Genomic DNA, 16,754 nt, shown 5'->3' with positions numbered 1-16,754 from the left:
GAGTTGTGCCCTCCGAAGCAGAGTCTGAACTGTTCAGCTGGTGTTTCAGCTGAGTAAGGACCTCAGGGTCTGGTGCCTTAGCCCACCGGGGATCTTCAGAATCTTCCTGAGACAATCCAGGCAGAATGATTTGTCGCCGCCACCTTCCATCATAACATACTTGACCATTGGTCATCCAGTGTCTGAGAGGGAATCCGCCTCTCCTCAGGAAGCCGATCTCACTCTTGGATGCTTCTAATTACCGGGAGTTCGTCCTGACAACGAGCCTCGACTTGCTTTGCCTTTTTGCTGCTCCATCTCTTACTTTAGGCTTCGAGCTCAGGAAGCTCCGTAGGTGGAGTCCTGAGCCTAGAGGCAAGAGGCCCTGAGTTCAAATCCGAGTTCAGATGCTTGCTGGCTGTGTGATCCTGAGCAAGCACCTTAACCTCTACCTGCCTCAGTTTCCCCAGCTGTAAAGTGAGGAAGATAACGGCCCCTTTCTCACGAAGTTATTGTGAGGATCAAGTGAGACAGTATTTCTGAAGGGCTTAGTGCCATGCCTGGCACACAGTAGGCCTCTATAAATGCCTATTCCCTCTCTTCCTGTTACCCCAGACCAAAGAGAACACCTCCAATCTTTCTGCTACATGACAGCCGCTGTGCCTTCTCTCCCAGCCTGGCATTCACAAACTGCATCCTGTCTGCCCTTCCACACTCACTCCCCTTTACTCTTTTTCATTCTACTTTCCAGCCAAGAGAGGGGCTAGGTTGTGCAGTGAATAGAGCACCGGCCCTTAAGTCAGAAGGACCTACGTTCAAATTTGGCCTCGAACACTTGACACACTTACCAGCCTTGTGACCTTGGGCAAATCACTTAGCCCCAATTGCCCTGCTTTTCCCCCCCTCCAAAAAGAAAAAAAAAAGAATCGTTATGCATCCCTCCCTGCCCTCTGCCTCACTGAGTCCCCTACTTGTATCGAGGCTTGGCCCACGCCCCGAAATTTCCCTCTTAAAAGTTTTTTTTGGGGGAGACTAGGTGGCGCAGTAAATAGAACACCAGCCCTGGAGTCAGGAGGACCTGAGTTCAAGTCCGACCTCAGACACTTAACACTTAGTAGCCTTGTGACCTTGGGCAAGTCACTTAACCCCCGTTGCCCTGCCTTCCTTCCAAAAAGCAAAAAAAATTTTTTTAAATTTTTGCTTTTTTTTACATTACCAATATTTCCCCCAGCATTTACTGCCTTCCCCCTTCCCAGAAAGCCACCCCACACACCGTTTCCTTTTTATATGTAAAGGGAAACTTTTTCTTCCATCCCAGCACCAAGGCAGGTGTAGCTTGAAGTTACTTTGGGTGTTATATCCGAGTCAACCACCAGGTGGCACCCAAAAACCTAGGCTAAGAGCTGGAGTAATTGTGCATGACTCCACCGCCATCTGCAGTGGAAATGGGCCCACTGGGAACTGAGCCAGCTCCGCCCAGCTGCCCCGGCTCAGCTGGACTCTCTTCAGGCATTGGGAGAGCCTTGCCTGGTCCCTGCTTTGAGCCAGTGTCCATCTTCCAGCATCCCTCCAGGGGGGTCTTTCTGGGCAAAAACTATGAATGCTTCCATCCTAGAGCCCACATCCATGGGCTCTTAGCATCTTCATCATAGCAGCAGCATCTTCAAGGGATTATTCAACTCGTGTATAGATAAAAGGACTTTGCATAATATAAACTTAAAAGTGAAAGGTATGTAATGAGAATTATATATATGTATATTTAATTTTATTTTTTGCTGTTTGGAAGGGCAATTGGGATTAAGTGACTTGCCCAAGGTCACATGGCTAGTAAAGTGTTAACTGTCTGAGGCTGGATTTGAACTCAGGTCCTCCTGACTCCAGGGCTGGTGCTCTATTCACTGCTTCACCTAGCCACCCCATGGAATGAGAACTATAGGAAAGCAAGTATGAAGTCTCCTTTTCTTCATCCTTCTCTCGTGTCAGGGGAATTGGTTTTAACATGAGGGAAAGGGAGAAGCAAGTCACTTTCATCCCATCCCAGGTGATTCAGGGTCAAATGATCTCTACCTGTTATCCAGCAAAGTAGTTGGATCATCTCCTCGGGAAGCTCGTCAGGCTTCTCCAGTCACTTATTCTTCCACCATCGTCCCTTCTTTCTCTAACAAGTGTCATCTCTTCCTTCCTTCTTTGCTGGACTCTTGGGCCTCTTGTTCTCCAGGCCAAGCATCATGACCTTTTCAAAAGTCCCTACATGGTGTGACACTAGATCGTCTAAGGCAACTCCCTTTCAATTAAATGCCCAGAGGCCATTCTAGCATTAAAAGATTGAAGATATTGTAGGAAAACAACAGGTATAGGCTGAAACAAGCTGCTTCAGACAGAGATGACATAACTATCTAATTTATTTATCCATTCACACCCACGTATTTATTTATCTTTCTATCGACATTACCTCCTCTATATATCTAATTGATCCACCCACCCACCTTTATCTATAGATATCATCCATCCATCCATCTCTAATTTATTCATCCGCACCTACATATCTATCTATTGACATCACCTCTCTTTTTAATCTATCCATCCATCCACATCTATATTTATGATCTATCTCTATCCATCCATTCATATCTATCTATCCATCCATATTTATCTCTCACCCTCAATATATCAATTCATGCATCCATCCACCCCCTCCACTCCCCCATCCATCCACTCATCCACTCATCCAACCACCCATCCATCCATTCACCCATCCATCCATCCATCCATCCATCCATCCATCCATCCATCCATCCATCCATCCATCCACCTATATTATCTGTCTGTGCACATGTAATCCCTCAGCAGAGTGCAATGTCCTTGAAGGCAAGCTACCTGTTAGAAGCCTCTGATCCTGGTTTCATGCTTCATTTTTGTCCTTTTAACACTAGTGCCTTTCTCACTGCCTGGAACACAGTAGGCACTTAATAAATGCATGCTAATGGGTTTTTTTTTTTTTTTAGTAATCTGTTCTTGTATTCTTCAGCCAAACACCGTTTAGGGGATTGATTGCTTTATTTTTGACCTTGTAGCCCTAACGGCTGGCAACTCAGGTCCACAGGCACTGAGCATTACAAGAGGAACCCAGTTGGTACTGAATACATTCGGTTTGAAATGCATTGGATTTCTGGGCTCGGGCTGGGTGATGGCTACATCGAGAAGAAGGCGGTTTCCAGTAACGCCGACAGGTGCTATGTGGGCATAAAATGGTTTTACTAAGAGTGACAGGCTCGGGTTTTCTTCCTGTTTATTTGTAATAAGAAAATGGAATAAAGCCGAGTTACACACTCAATATGGCCGCCCACTAATGCCCACCTGCCACACCTAGCATGGCACGGGGCTACTCTATTCCACCCCCACCCTGCTAGACATCGTTCCGCCCCAGCTCCTTAGTCACAGACCAATCAGCGCCAAACAATGGGGCTGACGCAAGGAATCTTGGAAGGGAGAAAACATTAGTCCTGTTCCATCTCCTTCCTGCAGGACCAATCAGCAGTGTGCTGGGCGGGCACACACAAAGGGAAAGGGAGCTCTTTCATTATCGCCCCATCCCATTCTATCTGAGATCCAATCAGCGACGTGCAAGGCAGGCGCGAGGGGAAGGCGGGAGATACCTACTGGTCCCGCCCCACTTCCTCTCCAACGACCAATCAGCGACGCGAGGGAGTGCACGAGTATTGCGGAGGGAAGACGGCGAGCTCCTGTTGCCAGAGCAACGGCCGGAGCAGGCACCGGAAGCCGTCCAGCCTGCCGACGGGTCCGAAGTCTTCAGGTTTCTCGGGTAAATTAGGGGCAGGGGAGGCGGGGGGCCGCGCGCCGAGAGACGCGGGGACGTATCCCTGTGCGGTTGTGCTTCCAGAGAAACGGCGCCTGCGTGGGGCCTGGAGTCATGAGCATTTTGCTTTGCTTCAGGGATACTGCGCATGTCTACTTGGAAGTCGGGGGCGGGGCTAGAGGCGCCAAGGGGCGGGGCTAGAGTCACCCAGGGGAAGGGCCCTGGGGGTGGGCAGGGCTATCGATTCTGAAGATGCTAGTGCAAAGTGCTTTACAGATAGATATTAGCTCATTGAACTTCACAGCACCCCTGGAAGAAACTGAGGCAAACAGAGGTTGTGACTTGCCCAAGGCCACCCAGCTAGTAAGGGTCTAAAGTTGGATTTGAACTCAGATCCTCAAGTCTGGTACTCGGGCCACTGAGCTAGACCATGCTGTGCCCATTTTACAGATGAGGAAACAGGCCCAGAGCTATGTCTCAGTCCAGGCGGCCGTTTGGTGACTGCTGAACTCCAGGCGTTCCTGGGCTTTTAACGACATTTCTCTTCTCTCCGTGGGGCCATGGCGGAGGTCCATGTAATTGGGCAGATAATTGGGGCAACGGGCTTCTCCGAGAGCAGCCTCTTCTGCAAGTGGGGCATCCACACTGGTGAGTGTGTGGGCACAACCCTACTCCTAGTAGGGAACTTGACCCTCCTTGACCTTCCTGGTCCACACAGCTGGAGAGAGTGTGGGACCCACGGACGAAGTCCTGACATCCCCCTGATGCTTCAGGACCTGCCCCCAGCTGTCCCCGCATGGGAGAGCCTTCAGCTCCAAAGAGGCCCAGATACCCCCTCTCCTCTATGGTGGCACCTCCCTCCAACCCCGCAGAACCCCCTCAGTGCCCTTTCCTTCCCCGATTGGCAGGAGGAGCATGGAAACTGCTTTCTGGTGTTCGGGAGGGCCAGACGCAAGTGGACACCCCTCAGCTGGGCAACATGGCCTACTGGTCTCACCCAATTGACCTGCATTTTGCCACCAAAGGCCTACAGGGTAAGGGCAGGGCCCAGGCTTTCTAGTAAGTGAGCAGAGAAGGAACAGCAGGGGGAGAAGAGGCTTAGAGGGAGCCCAAGGCTGGACTCTGGGTTTGGGGAACCCCACTTGGGCACCCAAGACGGGGAGGGAGGAGACAAGAGACCCATAGACAGTCTGTGTTGTTTATTAGGCTTGACAGAGTGTCATTTCTGGGTTCTCCTGGTCTGAGTGTGGGCAGCAGTGGTTGGCAGGAGAAGGGCCTTGGGGACTGGGGCAGACCCCTGGGGTGGCTACAGGAGCCCCAGACTTGGGAAGATGGGTAGGCTGAGGCAGTCCCATCTCTTTTCCCAGGCTGGCCTCGGCTCCACCTGCAGGTGTGGTCTCAGGACAGCTTTGGCCGCTGCCAGTTGTCTGGCTATGGCTTCTCCCACATTCCCAGCAGCCCTGGGGCCCACAGCCTCGACTGTGTGACATGGCGCCCCTTGGGTGACTGGCGAGAGCAGCTGGCGCGGGCCTTCGTGGGCGGTGGGCCCCAGCTTCTGCACAGTGATGTGGTCTACAGCGGGGCTGACCGCTACCGGCTCCACACAGCGGCGGAGGGCACCGTGCACCTGGAGCTGGCCCTGATCCTGAGAAACTTTTCCCGATATGGGGTTGAGTGCTGAACACCTTGGCCAGCTCCCAGCCCCCAGTTCCCCATCTCCCCCCCCCCTTTTCTGTCTGTCCCCGGGCTCCTGCCCTCTGCAATCAATCAAACTCTTACAGAGCTTTTATTATGTGCCAGGAACTGCCCTAAGGAAGCCTTGGGGGGTACCAAGAAAAAGCCTTGCTCTCCAGGGGCATCCATGCCAATGGGGGCGAGTGATCTCATGGAAAGAAATATATGAATATATATACAAGATTTCTCCAGAGTCCAAACATCTCATCTCTATCTCTCTCCTATGGTGAGACCCTGGAGTCCAACCCCTTGGCTCTCCAGAGGGGGGAACTGAGCCCAGGGATCCCCGTGTTGAGTGACTGAACCCCAGAATGTGTGTGTTAAACGCAGCCTCAGAGACCCTAGGTGCCATCTGGCTGATTCCACTCTTTGGGAAATGGGGACACCGAGGTCCCTAAAGTGGAAGGAGCCTGCCTGCAGGAGCAGGGGCCCAGCCACTGTTGGGGCCCTCTTCCTTAGGCCCACTTCCTGGCCTCCGTCTTCCTTCTCCGTGCATCTGGACCCCCTGTGGCCTCTGCTCCCTCGCTGGGGCCGCTCTGGCTTTTCAGCTACCCTTTCCCCTCCACCCCCCCAGTCTCCGCTGTTTTCTCTTCCTTTTCCTCTCCCCTTCCTCCCATCCTTTCTCTACAGCGGCTTCCCCGGTGCAGCCTGTGCTCCAGGCTGGGACCTCGCGCTGAAATGAGACCTGCTCCCTTCCCTCGGCGCATCCTCGGTCTGGTGGCCGCAGGAGATGAGGCCTCCAGGCCCTTATCTCCCCAGAAGCCAGCCATCCCACCCCCGTCACTGGCACATCTCCCCCGATCTCTTCCTCCCGACCCCTTCCTATAAGTGACCCCGGAACGGAGGCTGAGCCCGTCCCGGGGTCTGAAAGCGCTGTAACGGGGAGAGCCGGACCAGGGCGGGTCAGGGGCAGCACCCGCCGCGCGTAAGGGGGGGGACCCCCAGTCCGGGGAGGCCGAGTCCGCGCGCCCCGCTGCCCTGGCGCTGGGAGAGCCCCGGCTGAGTTCTCCCGGCGCTTGGCGGCCCCTCCCCATTGCGGCCGGGGCCTGGGCAGACGCCCGGGCGGGGGGGAGCCCCTAGCCCAGCCCGCTATTCCCACCCCGCCCCCCATTGCCGGCATGGGGTGGGGAGCGAGGACGCCCGGGTCCCGGGGGCGGGGCGCCATCCCCCGGCCTCCGGGCGGCTGGTGGTGGGGGGGAGCCGCGCTTCCCTCCCTCCCTCCTTCCCCTCCTTCCCCCCGCCTTTCCTCCCCGGCCCCCGCGCGCGCTTCCTGGGTGGGGCCGCAGCCGCTTCAAAAAGCTCCGAAGCCCGAACCCGGCTGCCCCGCCGGAGCCGCCGCCCGCCCCCTGCCCCTGCCCTCCGACACCCCCGAGCCGAAGCCCCGTTCCCGGGGGGCGCCCCCCGCCCCGTCTCGCCCCGAAGCGCCGCCGCCGCCTCGCAGCCCAGCCCCGCCCCGGCCCATGCGGGGCCCCTGGGGCCGGCCGGGACCCCCCCGGCTCTAGCGGGGCCCGGGTCGCCGGCCCCAGCGGGAGGAAGGAGGAAGGACGAGGAGGAGCCGGGGGCCCAGGAGCCGCTGTCTCCAGAGCAGCCGCAGGAGCCGCCGCCGCCGCCGCCGCCGCCGCCGGGAGGAGGGGAGGAGGGGGAGGAGGAGGAGGAGGAGGGACGGGACTTGTTGCCCAGAAGTTGAGACTTTCTCACCGGCCGAGCCGGAGCGCGCCCTGCCTGCCCCCGGGAGCCAGGGCCACCGCGCCCTGGACACTCCGGTTCCAGCCGCCCGCTCCCGCCTCCCTTCGGGACCTCGGGTCCCTCGCCCCCAGCCGCCCCCCAGGAAGCCTCCCCCCCTCCCCGAATAGAGGACCTTTCGCCCTGCGGGCAGTCGGGGCCAGCCGGCACCCAGCGCGCTCCCCTTCCAAGTTCTCGCCCCCCGCGCTCCGGTGGTTACATCTCCCCCTCCGTCTCAGGCACCCTCCCCGAAGAGCCCAGCTTTCCCCCCTCGGGGACCCCGAGCCCTCCCGGGCTAGTTCCTCTTCCCCACCGCCGGCCCGAGGCCAGCGTCGCCGCAGCGTGTCTCTTCCTCCATGCCGCCCTCGGGGCTGCGGGCGGCAGCGGCGGCTGCCCTGGTGCCGCTGCTGGCTCTCCTGCTGGCCCCGCCGCGCCCGGCCGTGGCCATGTCCACCTGCAAGACCTTGGACATGGAGCTGGTGAAGCGGCGGCGCATCGAGGCCATCCGCGGGCAGATCCTGTCCAAGTTGCGGCTGGACAGCCCACCAGCCCAGGGCGACGTGCCCCCGGGCCCGCTGCCCGACGCCGTGCTCGCCCTCTACAACAGTACCCGGGACCGCGTGGCTGAGCCGGGGCCCGAGGCCGAGACCGACTACTACGCCAAGGAGGTCACCCGGGTCCTCATGCTGCCCCAGAATCCGGGTGAGCCCTCGGGGGAGGGAGGGCACGGGGGGGGGGCCCGCGGGAGGGTCCAGGCACCTTCGGAAGGGCCGAGCGAGGGCTGCTCTCGGGAGAGGAGGGGGGCACTGGGGAGCAAGACACAGACACGCTCGGGCCGACGGGGGAGCCCCGGCCAGACCCACGAGGGCGGCCACACGCCGGGGGCGGGGCGTCCCTCTGCCGGCCGGGAAACCCCGGAGTCCAGCCCCTGTCCCTCCCTCTCGCCAGTGGCCCCGGGGCAGGGAATCAGCCGCTGGAGCCTCCGGGAAGGAGGGCGAGCCGAGACAGGTTCTAGCCCTGGTTGCCCGCTTTTGGCCCAGCCTTTTCGGATGCCGGCCCCTCCTGGAAACCCGGGCCTGGGGAGTCCGGGCGGACGTCGATCCCCGGCTCTGGGGAGGGCTTCTCACTTTCTCCCTCAGGCCTGGGGACTTTTGCTGGAGGACAGCCAGGTCTCCCGTCTCCTCTGCACCCTGGCTTCTCCATCTCTTCTTCAGCTTCCTCAGAAAGAACCCTGAGTTTGGACTGGGAAGATTTGAGTTCGAATCAAAATTCTTCCACATATTAGGGGTGGGGAGACAGGATAATCCTTTCCTGCTCCTGAATTGTCTGGCCCTTTGTCTCTTCTCCCGCAGCCTTGTTCCTCTGTACTTTGCTCCCCCTTTGCATCCCGTTCCCTTTCTCTCCTCCGCCATCCAGCTTTCTGTTTGCTCTCCCCATCACTCCCTTCCCAAGCAGAGTAGCCCTGCATTTGGAGGCAGAGGAGGCCCAGGTTTTTGCACTTTCTCCCTACCCAAGTTACTTTGGGCAAGTCACTTAATTCTCTAGACCTCCTCAGTTTCCTTGATTGTAAAACGAGAGTTGTACTAGATAATCTCCATGTCCCATCATCCACCTCTAAATCTACGTTCCTATTGGCCCCTAGTCCTCCAACTCTCTCCTCCTACATTCTGGTCCCTTGGTCTCCCTGGGGTTCAGGCCACCCAGGGACTGGCTCTGTGGTTTCTGAATTGGCTCAGCCACAGAAAGAGTTGTTTGGAGGGCCTGGGGGGTGGGGGGGAGGAGAAGGGGCCTCCCATCTAAAGACAGCTTTTCAGGCTCCCAGCCTCCACCATCTTTCCTTGGGCTTCCCCTACATCTCTCTAATGAGGCAGGCAGGCAGGCCCCGGCCCAGAGATGCTTTGGCTAAGGCTGTGGAACACTGTCTTCCCTGATTGCTCTCCCTGTCTGCCCCCCAGATGCTGAGAAGATCCCCCACAGTGTTTATTTCCACTTCAACACCTCCGAGCTCCAGGAAGCTGTAGCCGACCCAGCTCTGCTGTCTCGGGCAGAGCTCCGAATGCTGAAGATCAAGTCAGCAGTGGAGCAGCACGTGGAACTCTATCAGGTGAGCCCAGGCTGCTGGGACTGGGGGGCTGGCAGGGCCCGTGGGGAGGCCCCCTCCGAGGCGGCCCCCTCACTGCCCTTCATCCTCCCCCAAGAAATTTGGCAATGGTTCCTGGCGCTACCTGACCAGCCAGCGGGTCCGGCCCAGCCAGACCGTGGAGTGGCTGTCCTTTGATGTTACCAGTGTGGTATTCCAGTGGTTGAGTAGCAAAGGTGAGGTTGGGAAAGGCAGAGGGAGGTGGATGCTCTGGCAGTCCCATCCATGAAAGGAAATGAAGTCCCGAGATTATCATGCATGCTCGCATATACATAAGATAGGCATTAATTCATTTTTACTAGGAGAATGGAGTTACAGATATTCCCTGTAATCCCTTGACAGCCCATTTTCCTGGGTCTGGGACTCAGTGGCCTCAGGTTAGGAACCCATGGTGTCCCCTGGGACCCTGCCCACCCCCTGCCTCACTTCTCTCTCTTCTTGGGGCTCTCAGAAAAGACCGAGACCTTCCGCCTCAGCGCCCACTGCTCTTGTGACCAGAAAGATACCCAGCTTCATATGGATATTAGTGGTGAGTGCCTGATCTGGGCATCTTTGGGGGTGCAGCTCTCTAGGGTCATAACCCAGCCCTCCCCCAACCCTGTGCCTCCTCCCTGGATCAGGTTTGAACAACGTCCGGGGGGACATGGGAATTATTCAGAACCAAAATCGGCCTTTCCTGCTGCTGATGGCCACCCCCCTAGAGCGGGCACAGAACCTTCATAGCCCCAGGCACCGCAGGGCCCTGGACACTGACTACTGCTTCAGGTGAGGATGACTCCCCATTTTGCTCCCTCTTCTCCAGCCCTCTAGAGCTACTGTGAACATGCTTCTAGCTTCTTCCACCTCCCCTAACCCTTGTGACCCCCTGCCACCCAGTCCCTACTACCACCTCTCTTCTTCCCATCCTCTAACCCCTGACCCTCTGATCTCTCTCCAGTTCTTCTACTCTGCTGGAAGCCCTCTCTCTTCCTGACCCCTGTGGTGCCCCCTCCCTCCCCTGTTCCTCTCCTACCCTCTGTAACTCCTTGACCACAGCCCCTTTCCCTCTGAGCACTTGGGACTCTCCCCCTTCCTCTAGCTCCTCAGAGAAGAACTGTTGTGTTCGTCAGCTCTACATTGATTTTCGTAAGGACTTGGGCTGGAAGTGGATCCATGAACCCAAAGGCTATCATGCCAACTTCTGCTTGGGGCCCTGTCCCTACATTTGGAGCCTGGACAACCAGTACAGTAAGGTGAGCCCCAGCCTAAGAGGAAGGGCTGAGGGTGGAGACAGCTGCCTGGGCCCCTTGGTCCATCAGCTTTGTCATCTCCCTCCTTGCAGGTTCTGGCCCTCTATAACCAGCACAACCCTGGGGCATCAGTGAACCCCTGCTGTGTGCCCCAGGCCCTGGAGCCTTTGCCCATCGTTTACTATGTAGGGCGGAAGCCCAAGGTGGAGCAGCTGTCCAACATGATTGTCCGCTCCTGCAAGTGCAGCTGAGACCCTAGCCCTGATCCCCGGGGACCCCCCGGCAGGCCCGGCCCCCTCCCCCCACACCTCCCCAAGCTGGCCCCTTATGTGAGGGGAAAGAGGGACCTGGCCTGGGGTGTGTGTGGTATTTAAAGGCCACCTGGACCCCAACCCCTTGGGGGCCGATTAAAGGTGGAGAGAGAAACTGGAATCTGTGTGTGATTGAGGGCATGGGGGAGCTGTTTGGGATGGGGAACTGGGGGCACGTCTCCACTTGTCTGTCTTCCTTTTTCCATGTCTCCCTCTGCCTATCTGTCTCTCTCCATCCTTAACCCACCTCTCTCACCATAGATCCTTCCTTTTCTTTGTCCTCCTCAGTCTCCAGCTTTCTGTTATCCCTCATCCATCTTTCCCTGAAGTCCCTGTTCTGCACATCTCTGTGCCCTCTGCCCCCTCCCCCCAGGACTCCTTTTCATGCTTCCTCCCCAGTGTGGGGGCTGAGGGCTGGTGCAGGGGGCATGAGCCAGGGGTTCAGGCTGGGGGGGTAGGGTCTCCCAAAGTTCAGGACCAAGATTCTGGGAGTTTGCTCCTCCTTCTTCCCCCAGCTACTTCTGATGGGGCTGGGGGGGGAACTAACTGTGTCAGGACTTGTTGGGATAGGGGCTGAGTGTGGAGGTTGGGCAGGAAGGTGCAGAAGCAGACTCAGACAGATGAAAGACCCGCGCCCTCCCAGCTCTGACACAGATTCCCCTGCCCAAGCATAGACTAGAGTGGACATCAGACTGGGCAGATGCCCACAGAATGAGCTGGACAGACTGAGCGTGGACCTTCAGATGTCTCTCATTTGTGTACATACACACACATAGGAGGGGAACGCCTCTGTCTTCCTCCTAGCCGCTCCCTCTGCCCCCAGGCTTGAGCTCTTGGGCCAGGGATGCCCAGTGAGCTGGCAAGAGGAGGGGGCTGGGCCTCAGGGGTGCCCGCCCTGCTTAGCACAGCCTAGAAACTGTGTAGCTAAGCACCTTCCCCTTTCTGGAGAGGTGGTGGGTGGGGGGAAGCCCCACCCCTTTGTGTGCCACCCTGGCATCTCCAGTGCCCCTCCTCCTTCCCCATTTCGCACCCGGGGCCCTGCCCCATGCCTGGCTCGTGCCTGCCAGGGGCCCCCGCTGGGTGGTCAGGCTAAGTCAGGGCACGTCTGCCCCAAACCTAAAGTTGCTTGAGGCTGGGTGTGTGGGGGAGAGAGGAGGAGGGCTACAAAGGTGGTTGCTCCCCCAAAGGCCCAAGTCCCTCCCCTGAGGCTGGGGCCGGAGGGAAGTGAAGGGGGGCATGCCTGGGTTCCGGCGTGGCTTCCTGTCCGGCCCCCACAGGGGCAGGAAACTGAGGGCGGTAGGGACCCTTCCTGTCTCAAACAAGGGCTTGTCACTGCCCCCCCCCGCCCCCCAGTCTCCTTCCCTCGGAGCATGTGTGAGTTTTTAGGGGGGTCAGGGCGTCTCAATCGAGTCTGTGCAAATTCACATCCGAGTGGGTGTATTTGTGTCTTGGAGTTTGGGTGTTTTCCCTCCCGCTGGTGTTGTGTGTTGTCTGTGGCTTGGGATGTGCATTTGTGTGCCCACCCCTCCTTCCCCCTTCCCCGGGGCCTCTCTGCTTGCCACGGTGGCAGGCGGGCGCCCGCGGGCAGGGGCTGCGGTGGGCGTTGGCACAGAGCCCAGCCCACTGTATAAATATCCCCAGGCCTGGTGTGTTTACACGGTGCATACCCTGGGGAGGGGATCCTGAGGAGCGGGGGCCTGGGGAGGCACCCGCCGGCCCCAGACACTCATTCTCTCCCCAGCTTCTTTCTCCCCGGCTGGGGAGAGGAGGCAGCGCCCCAGGGCTGGGATGCTGGGTCCCCGAGGGAGCGGCGGGGGGCAGCCCCGGAACACAAATATTTTCTCTGACTCCAGAGCCGTGGGCGAGACAGGGCCTGGCCCAGGACGCAGACGCAGACTCACTCCCCTTAACCCCCACAGGGAGGGACACAGACTGACTGACCGACCCCGCGACCCCGCGGTCCCCTCTGGGGTCACCAGCCATCCCCTGACCTGGTGTCACCCGGGCTGGAGCGGGGGAGGAGAGGCAGATAACGGGGAGACCGACGAAGGCAAGGTGGCCTGGTCACAGGAGGCACCCTGGCCCGCCCCCCCCCCAGCCCTAGCCCCCCGCGGGGTGGGGGTCTGCGGAGAGCCTCCCCCTAAGTCCCCACATCTCTGCACTGACACCCTCTGCCGGCAGCCAGCCCGGGCCGACCTCTCCGAGCTCCGTCCTCCGGGCCTCAGTTTCCCCCGGCCCCTGATGAGCACGGCTTCTCTCCTCGTGGCGGTGGCTGTGGGACTTCACCTGGCCTGGCCTGTGCACTGATGCCTTGGGGGGAGTCCGGCCCCTGCCCCGCGGGCAGGGCAGGGGTGGGGCCCGTCTCCCCAGTCCTTACTCACCCCGCTTCCCCCCCCCCCCGTGACTCAGCAGGAAAGCCCCGCTGGGAAGGGAGCAAGGGAGGGGGCGGCCGCTAGGTGGTCTGCTTCCCCGGCCGCCCGGGGGAGGGGGCGCCAGGGGCCTGGGAAGGCAGAAGGCCCGGGTTCCCACACGCCCGGCTGAGTCACCAGGGTCATCTGGCTCCCATTAGGCAGGGCTGGCCTGCCATCTGCGCCCCCCACCCGGGCAGCCGCGGGCCCTCACGGGGGAGAGGCGGGGGGAGGCGAAGGATGACTCAGGCCCATGATAACAGGCTGCAAGTATTCGGGAGCGTAAACAGGGCAGGAGGAAGGGAAGGCAGGGAAAGTCGGGGCTGCGGCCGGGGCCGGCCTCCGGGCAGACTGCGCTGCTCCGGGGCCCGTCTGTGCCGAGAGTCTGGCGCCGGCGGCCTCGGCGAACAGGGGGCTGCTGGGCGGCTCGGGGGACACGGAGCAAGAGTCACAGAGAGCCCGGGGGCTCCGCGGGGCCACAGGCGGGGCCGGCCGCGGCCGGCAGGGGGCGCAGGCCGCCTGGGCCCTAGTCCTCATCTGGCCCCGCACTCAGCGCCTCCCCCGGCTCCTCTTCATCGAAGTACCGCTCCTCCTCATCGCGAGCCACAATGTCCAGGTTGTCGAAGTCTGGGTTGTCATCCACCTTGCTGCAGCGGGGGCAGAGGGCGCTTGGGTCCCGCCTCCCCGCCCCGCGCTCCCTCCTCACCCAGGCCACCTGCTCGCCCCCCCCCCCCCCCTTCACCTGTAATCGAAGTCCCCGTCCTTGCCGTCCAGGAAGCGCTGGTGCATCCTGCTGGTGAACTCCTCCCTCAGGATGACCTTCTCCTCCGAGTCGGGCACCCAGGCCTCCTCCTCCTGGCCCGGTCCCGAACCTGTGGGGCAGACCGTTCCGGGGGTGGGCGGGGCTGCCCCGGGGGTCCTCGCGGAGCTCCCCGCGCCCTAGGCCCCCTCTCACTTTCCTCCTGGTCCTGGGCCTCGTCATCGTCTTCTTCGTCCTCCTCCAGACAGGCGTCCTCCTCCTCCTGCTGCTGCAGCAGCCTCCGCTGCAGCAGCCCCTCCTGGTAGGACTGGAGCAGCAGGTCGGCCAGGGGGCAGCCATCTGGGGCCAGGGGCTCGGGGGAGCGGGCCGCCAGCTCCTCCTCGCTCAGGTACTGTCCAATGTACTGCTCATACAGCAGGGGGTCCCGCGCCCGCATCTGCTCGTCGCTGAAGTACTCCCCACCTGGGGCAGGACACGGGCCAGCTCCGTGGGCAGCCCTCCCTCCCTCTCCCCGCACCGGCCCACTATTCCCAGGGTCCTTCTGGGCAACACCCTCGGCCTTCCAGCTGGAGAGAGGAGGGGGGCGCACAGTGCCCAACGTCTGGGTGTTCTGGGAATGCGCATCTACAGGGGGCCTCTCTGTGGGCAGGAGCCCGGGGCCTGAGCATTTACAGCTGTCACATCTCCTGCTTGTCCCAGCCTGTATTCTTGGCTACATTTTTAGGCCATCCCTGTCCCCATCCTAGTCTGCAGACATGGCGCTGGACTTGGTCCTGTCTGTGTGCATGTCCCTGGCCCTTTCCCCATCCCTGTGTGTCCCTGTCCCTGTCCCCCATCTATCTACATGTCCCTGGCTGTGTCCCCATCCCAGTCTATATGTCTGGCCTTGTCCCCATCACTGCCTGTGTGCATGTCCTTGTCCCCATCCCCACCACTGTCTGTGTGCAAGTCCCTGGCCCATTCCCAATCTATGTGTCTGGCCCTGTCCCCACCACTGTCTGTGTGAATGTCCCTGTTCCTGGTCCAATCCCAATCTATGTGTCTGGCCCTGTCCCCATCAGGGTCTGTGTGCACGGTCCTGGCCTTGTTTGCATCCCAATCTATGTCCCTGGCCCTGTCACCACCCCAGTCTCTGTGCCTGGCCCTGTCCCCACTACTATCTGTGTGCATGTCCCTGTCCCCATCCCAATCTATGTGCCTGGTCCTGTCCCCATCCCAGTCTGTATGTATGTCCCTGGCCCTGTCCCCATCCCAGTCTCTGTGCCTGGCCCTGTCCCCACTACCGTCTGTGTGCATGTCCCTGGCCCTGTCCCCACTGTTTGTGTGCATGTCCCTGTCCCCATCCCAATCTATGTCCCTGTCCCCACCACTGTCTGTGTGCATGTGTCTGTCCTTGTCCCCATCCCGGTCTGCAGGCTGGTCCCCCGGCCCCGGCTGCTGGTCTCCGTACCCCGGATGAGCTCCTGCAGGGCTGCATAGCGCCTGTTCCTGAGCCGGGTTCGGGAGGCCCGGTCCCGGCCGGCGCCCCCCCGCAGCACCTCGGCGCAGTAGAAGTCGGCCCGGTAGTCCCCGCGCAGGTGCTGGAAGCAGGCCAGGTGCTCCTCGCGAAGGCTGCTGCGGAACCTCTCCAGGAAGACCAGGGGCTTGTCGCGGTAGAGGCGGCCCAGGATGGCCACCTTCTCCCGTTCTGTGAAGTCGGGCTCGTCCTTCTGCTGGCTCTGCACAGGGATGCGGCTGCCGGCCACGGCGCGCAGCATGGCCCGGACCCCGGGCTCCTCCTGGCCGCCCTCCTCCTCCTCCTCCTCCTCCTCGGCCTGGGCGGGGCCCCGGCTCTGGGGGGACTCGGGGGGCTGCGCCCCGCTCGGCTCCCCCCAGTGCACGGCGCCCCCTCCCAGCCCTGGCCCGAGCTCGGGGGCTGCTGCGGCTGCTGGGATAGGGAGTGAGCACGCCCGCTGGGCGGGGCCGCCCCTCACCTGGGCACCGCCCACCACCTGGGCACCGCCTGCCCTCCGCGCGCTCACACTCCTTCCACCGATGGAGTGGGGTGGGGGGTAGGGGGCTGCGGCTCAGACGTGAACCAAGAGCTTCGGATCCAACTCCTCCTTACCCCCCATCTGCTCCCTCTCTCCACTGCCCCGCCCTTCGTGGGGGGCTCAAAGACTCGGAGCGGGAACAAGACAGGTGCCCAGACCGAGAGGAAACAGCCAGGTACCGGGACGGAGGGGAACCCAACTGCGCAGGCGCCGGCAGCGCGGGGCAGGTGTGTCCGTGTACGCAGGCGCCAGAGCGGAGCCCTGTCCGTCTGTGTGCGCAAGCGCCACCAGCAGGCGCCAAAGAGGGCGGGGGAAGGGAAGCTCCCCGAGCGCAGCTTTGGTCTCGCGTGGCTTCTCAACAAACGCCTTCGGACGGAGGGGGAGGGGAAGGCGTCCCGGGGGCAGGGGAGATGCCATTTCTGGTGATGCCGCCGAGGCCTGGTACCCTACCCCGCTGCAGCGCCCGCCCGGTTCTCACCTGCTCGGGGACTCTGAGCCGCTTCGGTCTCCATCCTGAGTCCGCTTGCTCGCGATCAGGCCTCTCAGCCCGCTTCCGGCGTCCCCGGGTGCGGCGCTCAAACTGTCCCCACCTCGGCCTGCGCTTCCGGCCCTTGGTTCCGC

At 60.6% G+C, this 16,754-nt stretch overlaps 3 protein-coding genes across 3 annotated transcripts; 2 read left to right on the top strand and 1 right to left on the bottom strand.

Moving 5' to 3' along the window:
- The first annotated feature begins 3,646 nt into the window (after positions 1-3,646).
- On the top strand, positions 3,647-5,722 carry B9D2 (B9 domain containing 2). The gene is made up of 4 exons (XM_069078327.1): positions 3,647-3,802; positions 4,247-4,444; positions 4,705-4,830; positions 5,164-5,722. Exons 2-4 carry the CDS (start codon positions 4,357-4,359, stop codon positions 5,475-5,477), a joined length of 528 nt encoding a protein of 175 aa, XP_068934428.1. The 5' UTR covers positions 3,647-3,802; positions 4,247-4,356; the 3' UTR covers positions 5,478-5,722.
- A 1,641-nt stretch (positions 5,723-7,363) lies between these two features.
- TGFB1 (transforming growth factor beta 1) lies at positions 7,364-11,053 on the top strand. The gene is made up of 7 exons (XM_069078321.1): positions 7,364-7,954; positions 9,208-9,356; positions 9,451-9,568; positions 9,844-9,921; positions 10,013-10,157; positions 10,471-10,624; positions 10,714-11,053. The coding sequence occupies exons 1-7, from the start codon at positions 7,609-7,611 to the stop codon at positions 10,870-10,872; spliced, it is 1,149 nt and encodes a 382-aa protein (XP_068934422.1). The 5' UTR covers positions 7,364-7,608; the 3' UTR covers positions 10,873-11,053.
- A 2,538-nt stretch (positions 11,054-13,591) lies between these two features.
- Positions 13,592-16,745, bottom strand: CCDC97 (coiled-coil domain containing 97). The gene is made up of 5 exons (XM_069078322.1): positions 16,612-16,745; positions 15,551-16,027; positions 14,296-14,562; positions 14,083-14,212; positions 13,592-13,987 (listed from the first exon to the last, which is right to left on the bottom strand). The coding sequence occupies exons 1-5, from the start codon at positions 16,643-16,645 to the stop codon at positions 13,867-13,869; spliced, it is 1,029 nt and encodes a 342-aa protein (XP_068934423.1). The 5' UTR covers positions 16,646-16,745; the 3' UTR covers positions 13,592-13,866.
- Between the last annotated feature and the right edge of the window lie 9 nt (positions 16,746-16,754).

Source organism: Petaurus breviceps, unplaced genomic scaffold (assembly GCF_028583685.1).
Source record: "Petaurus breviceps papuanus isolate PSGF00001 unplaced genomic scaffold, PetGlider_PUasm1.0 91041, whole genome shotgun sequence".
In the NCBI taxonomy this organism is placed as follows: domain Eukaryota; kingdom Metazoa; phylum Chordata; class Mammalia; order Diprotodontia; family Petauridae; genus Petaurus; species Petaurus breviceps.
The sequence above is the reverse complement of the archived record's forward strand: the minus strand, read 5'-3'. Positions and strand labels throughout refer to the sequence as shown.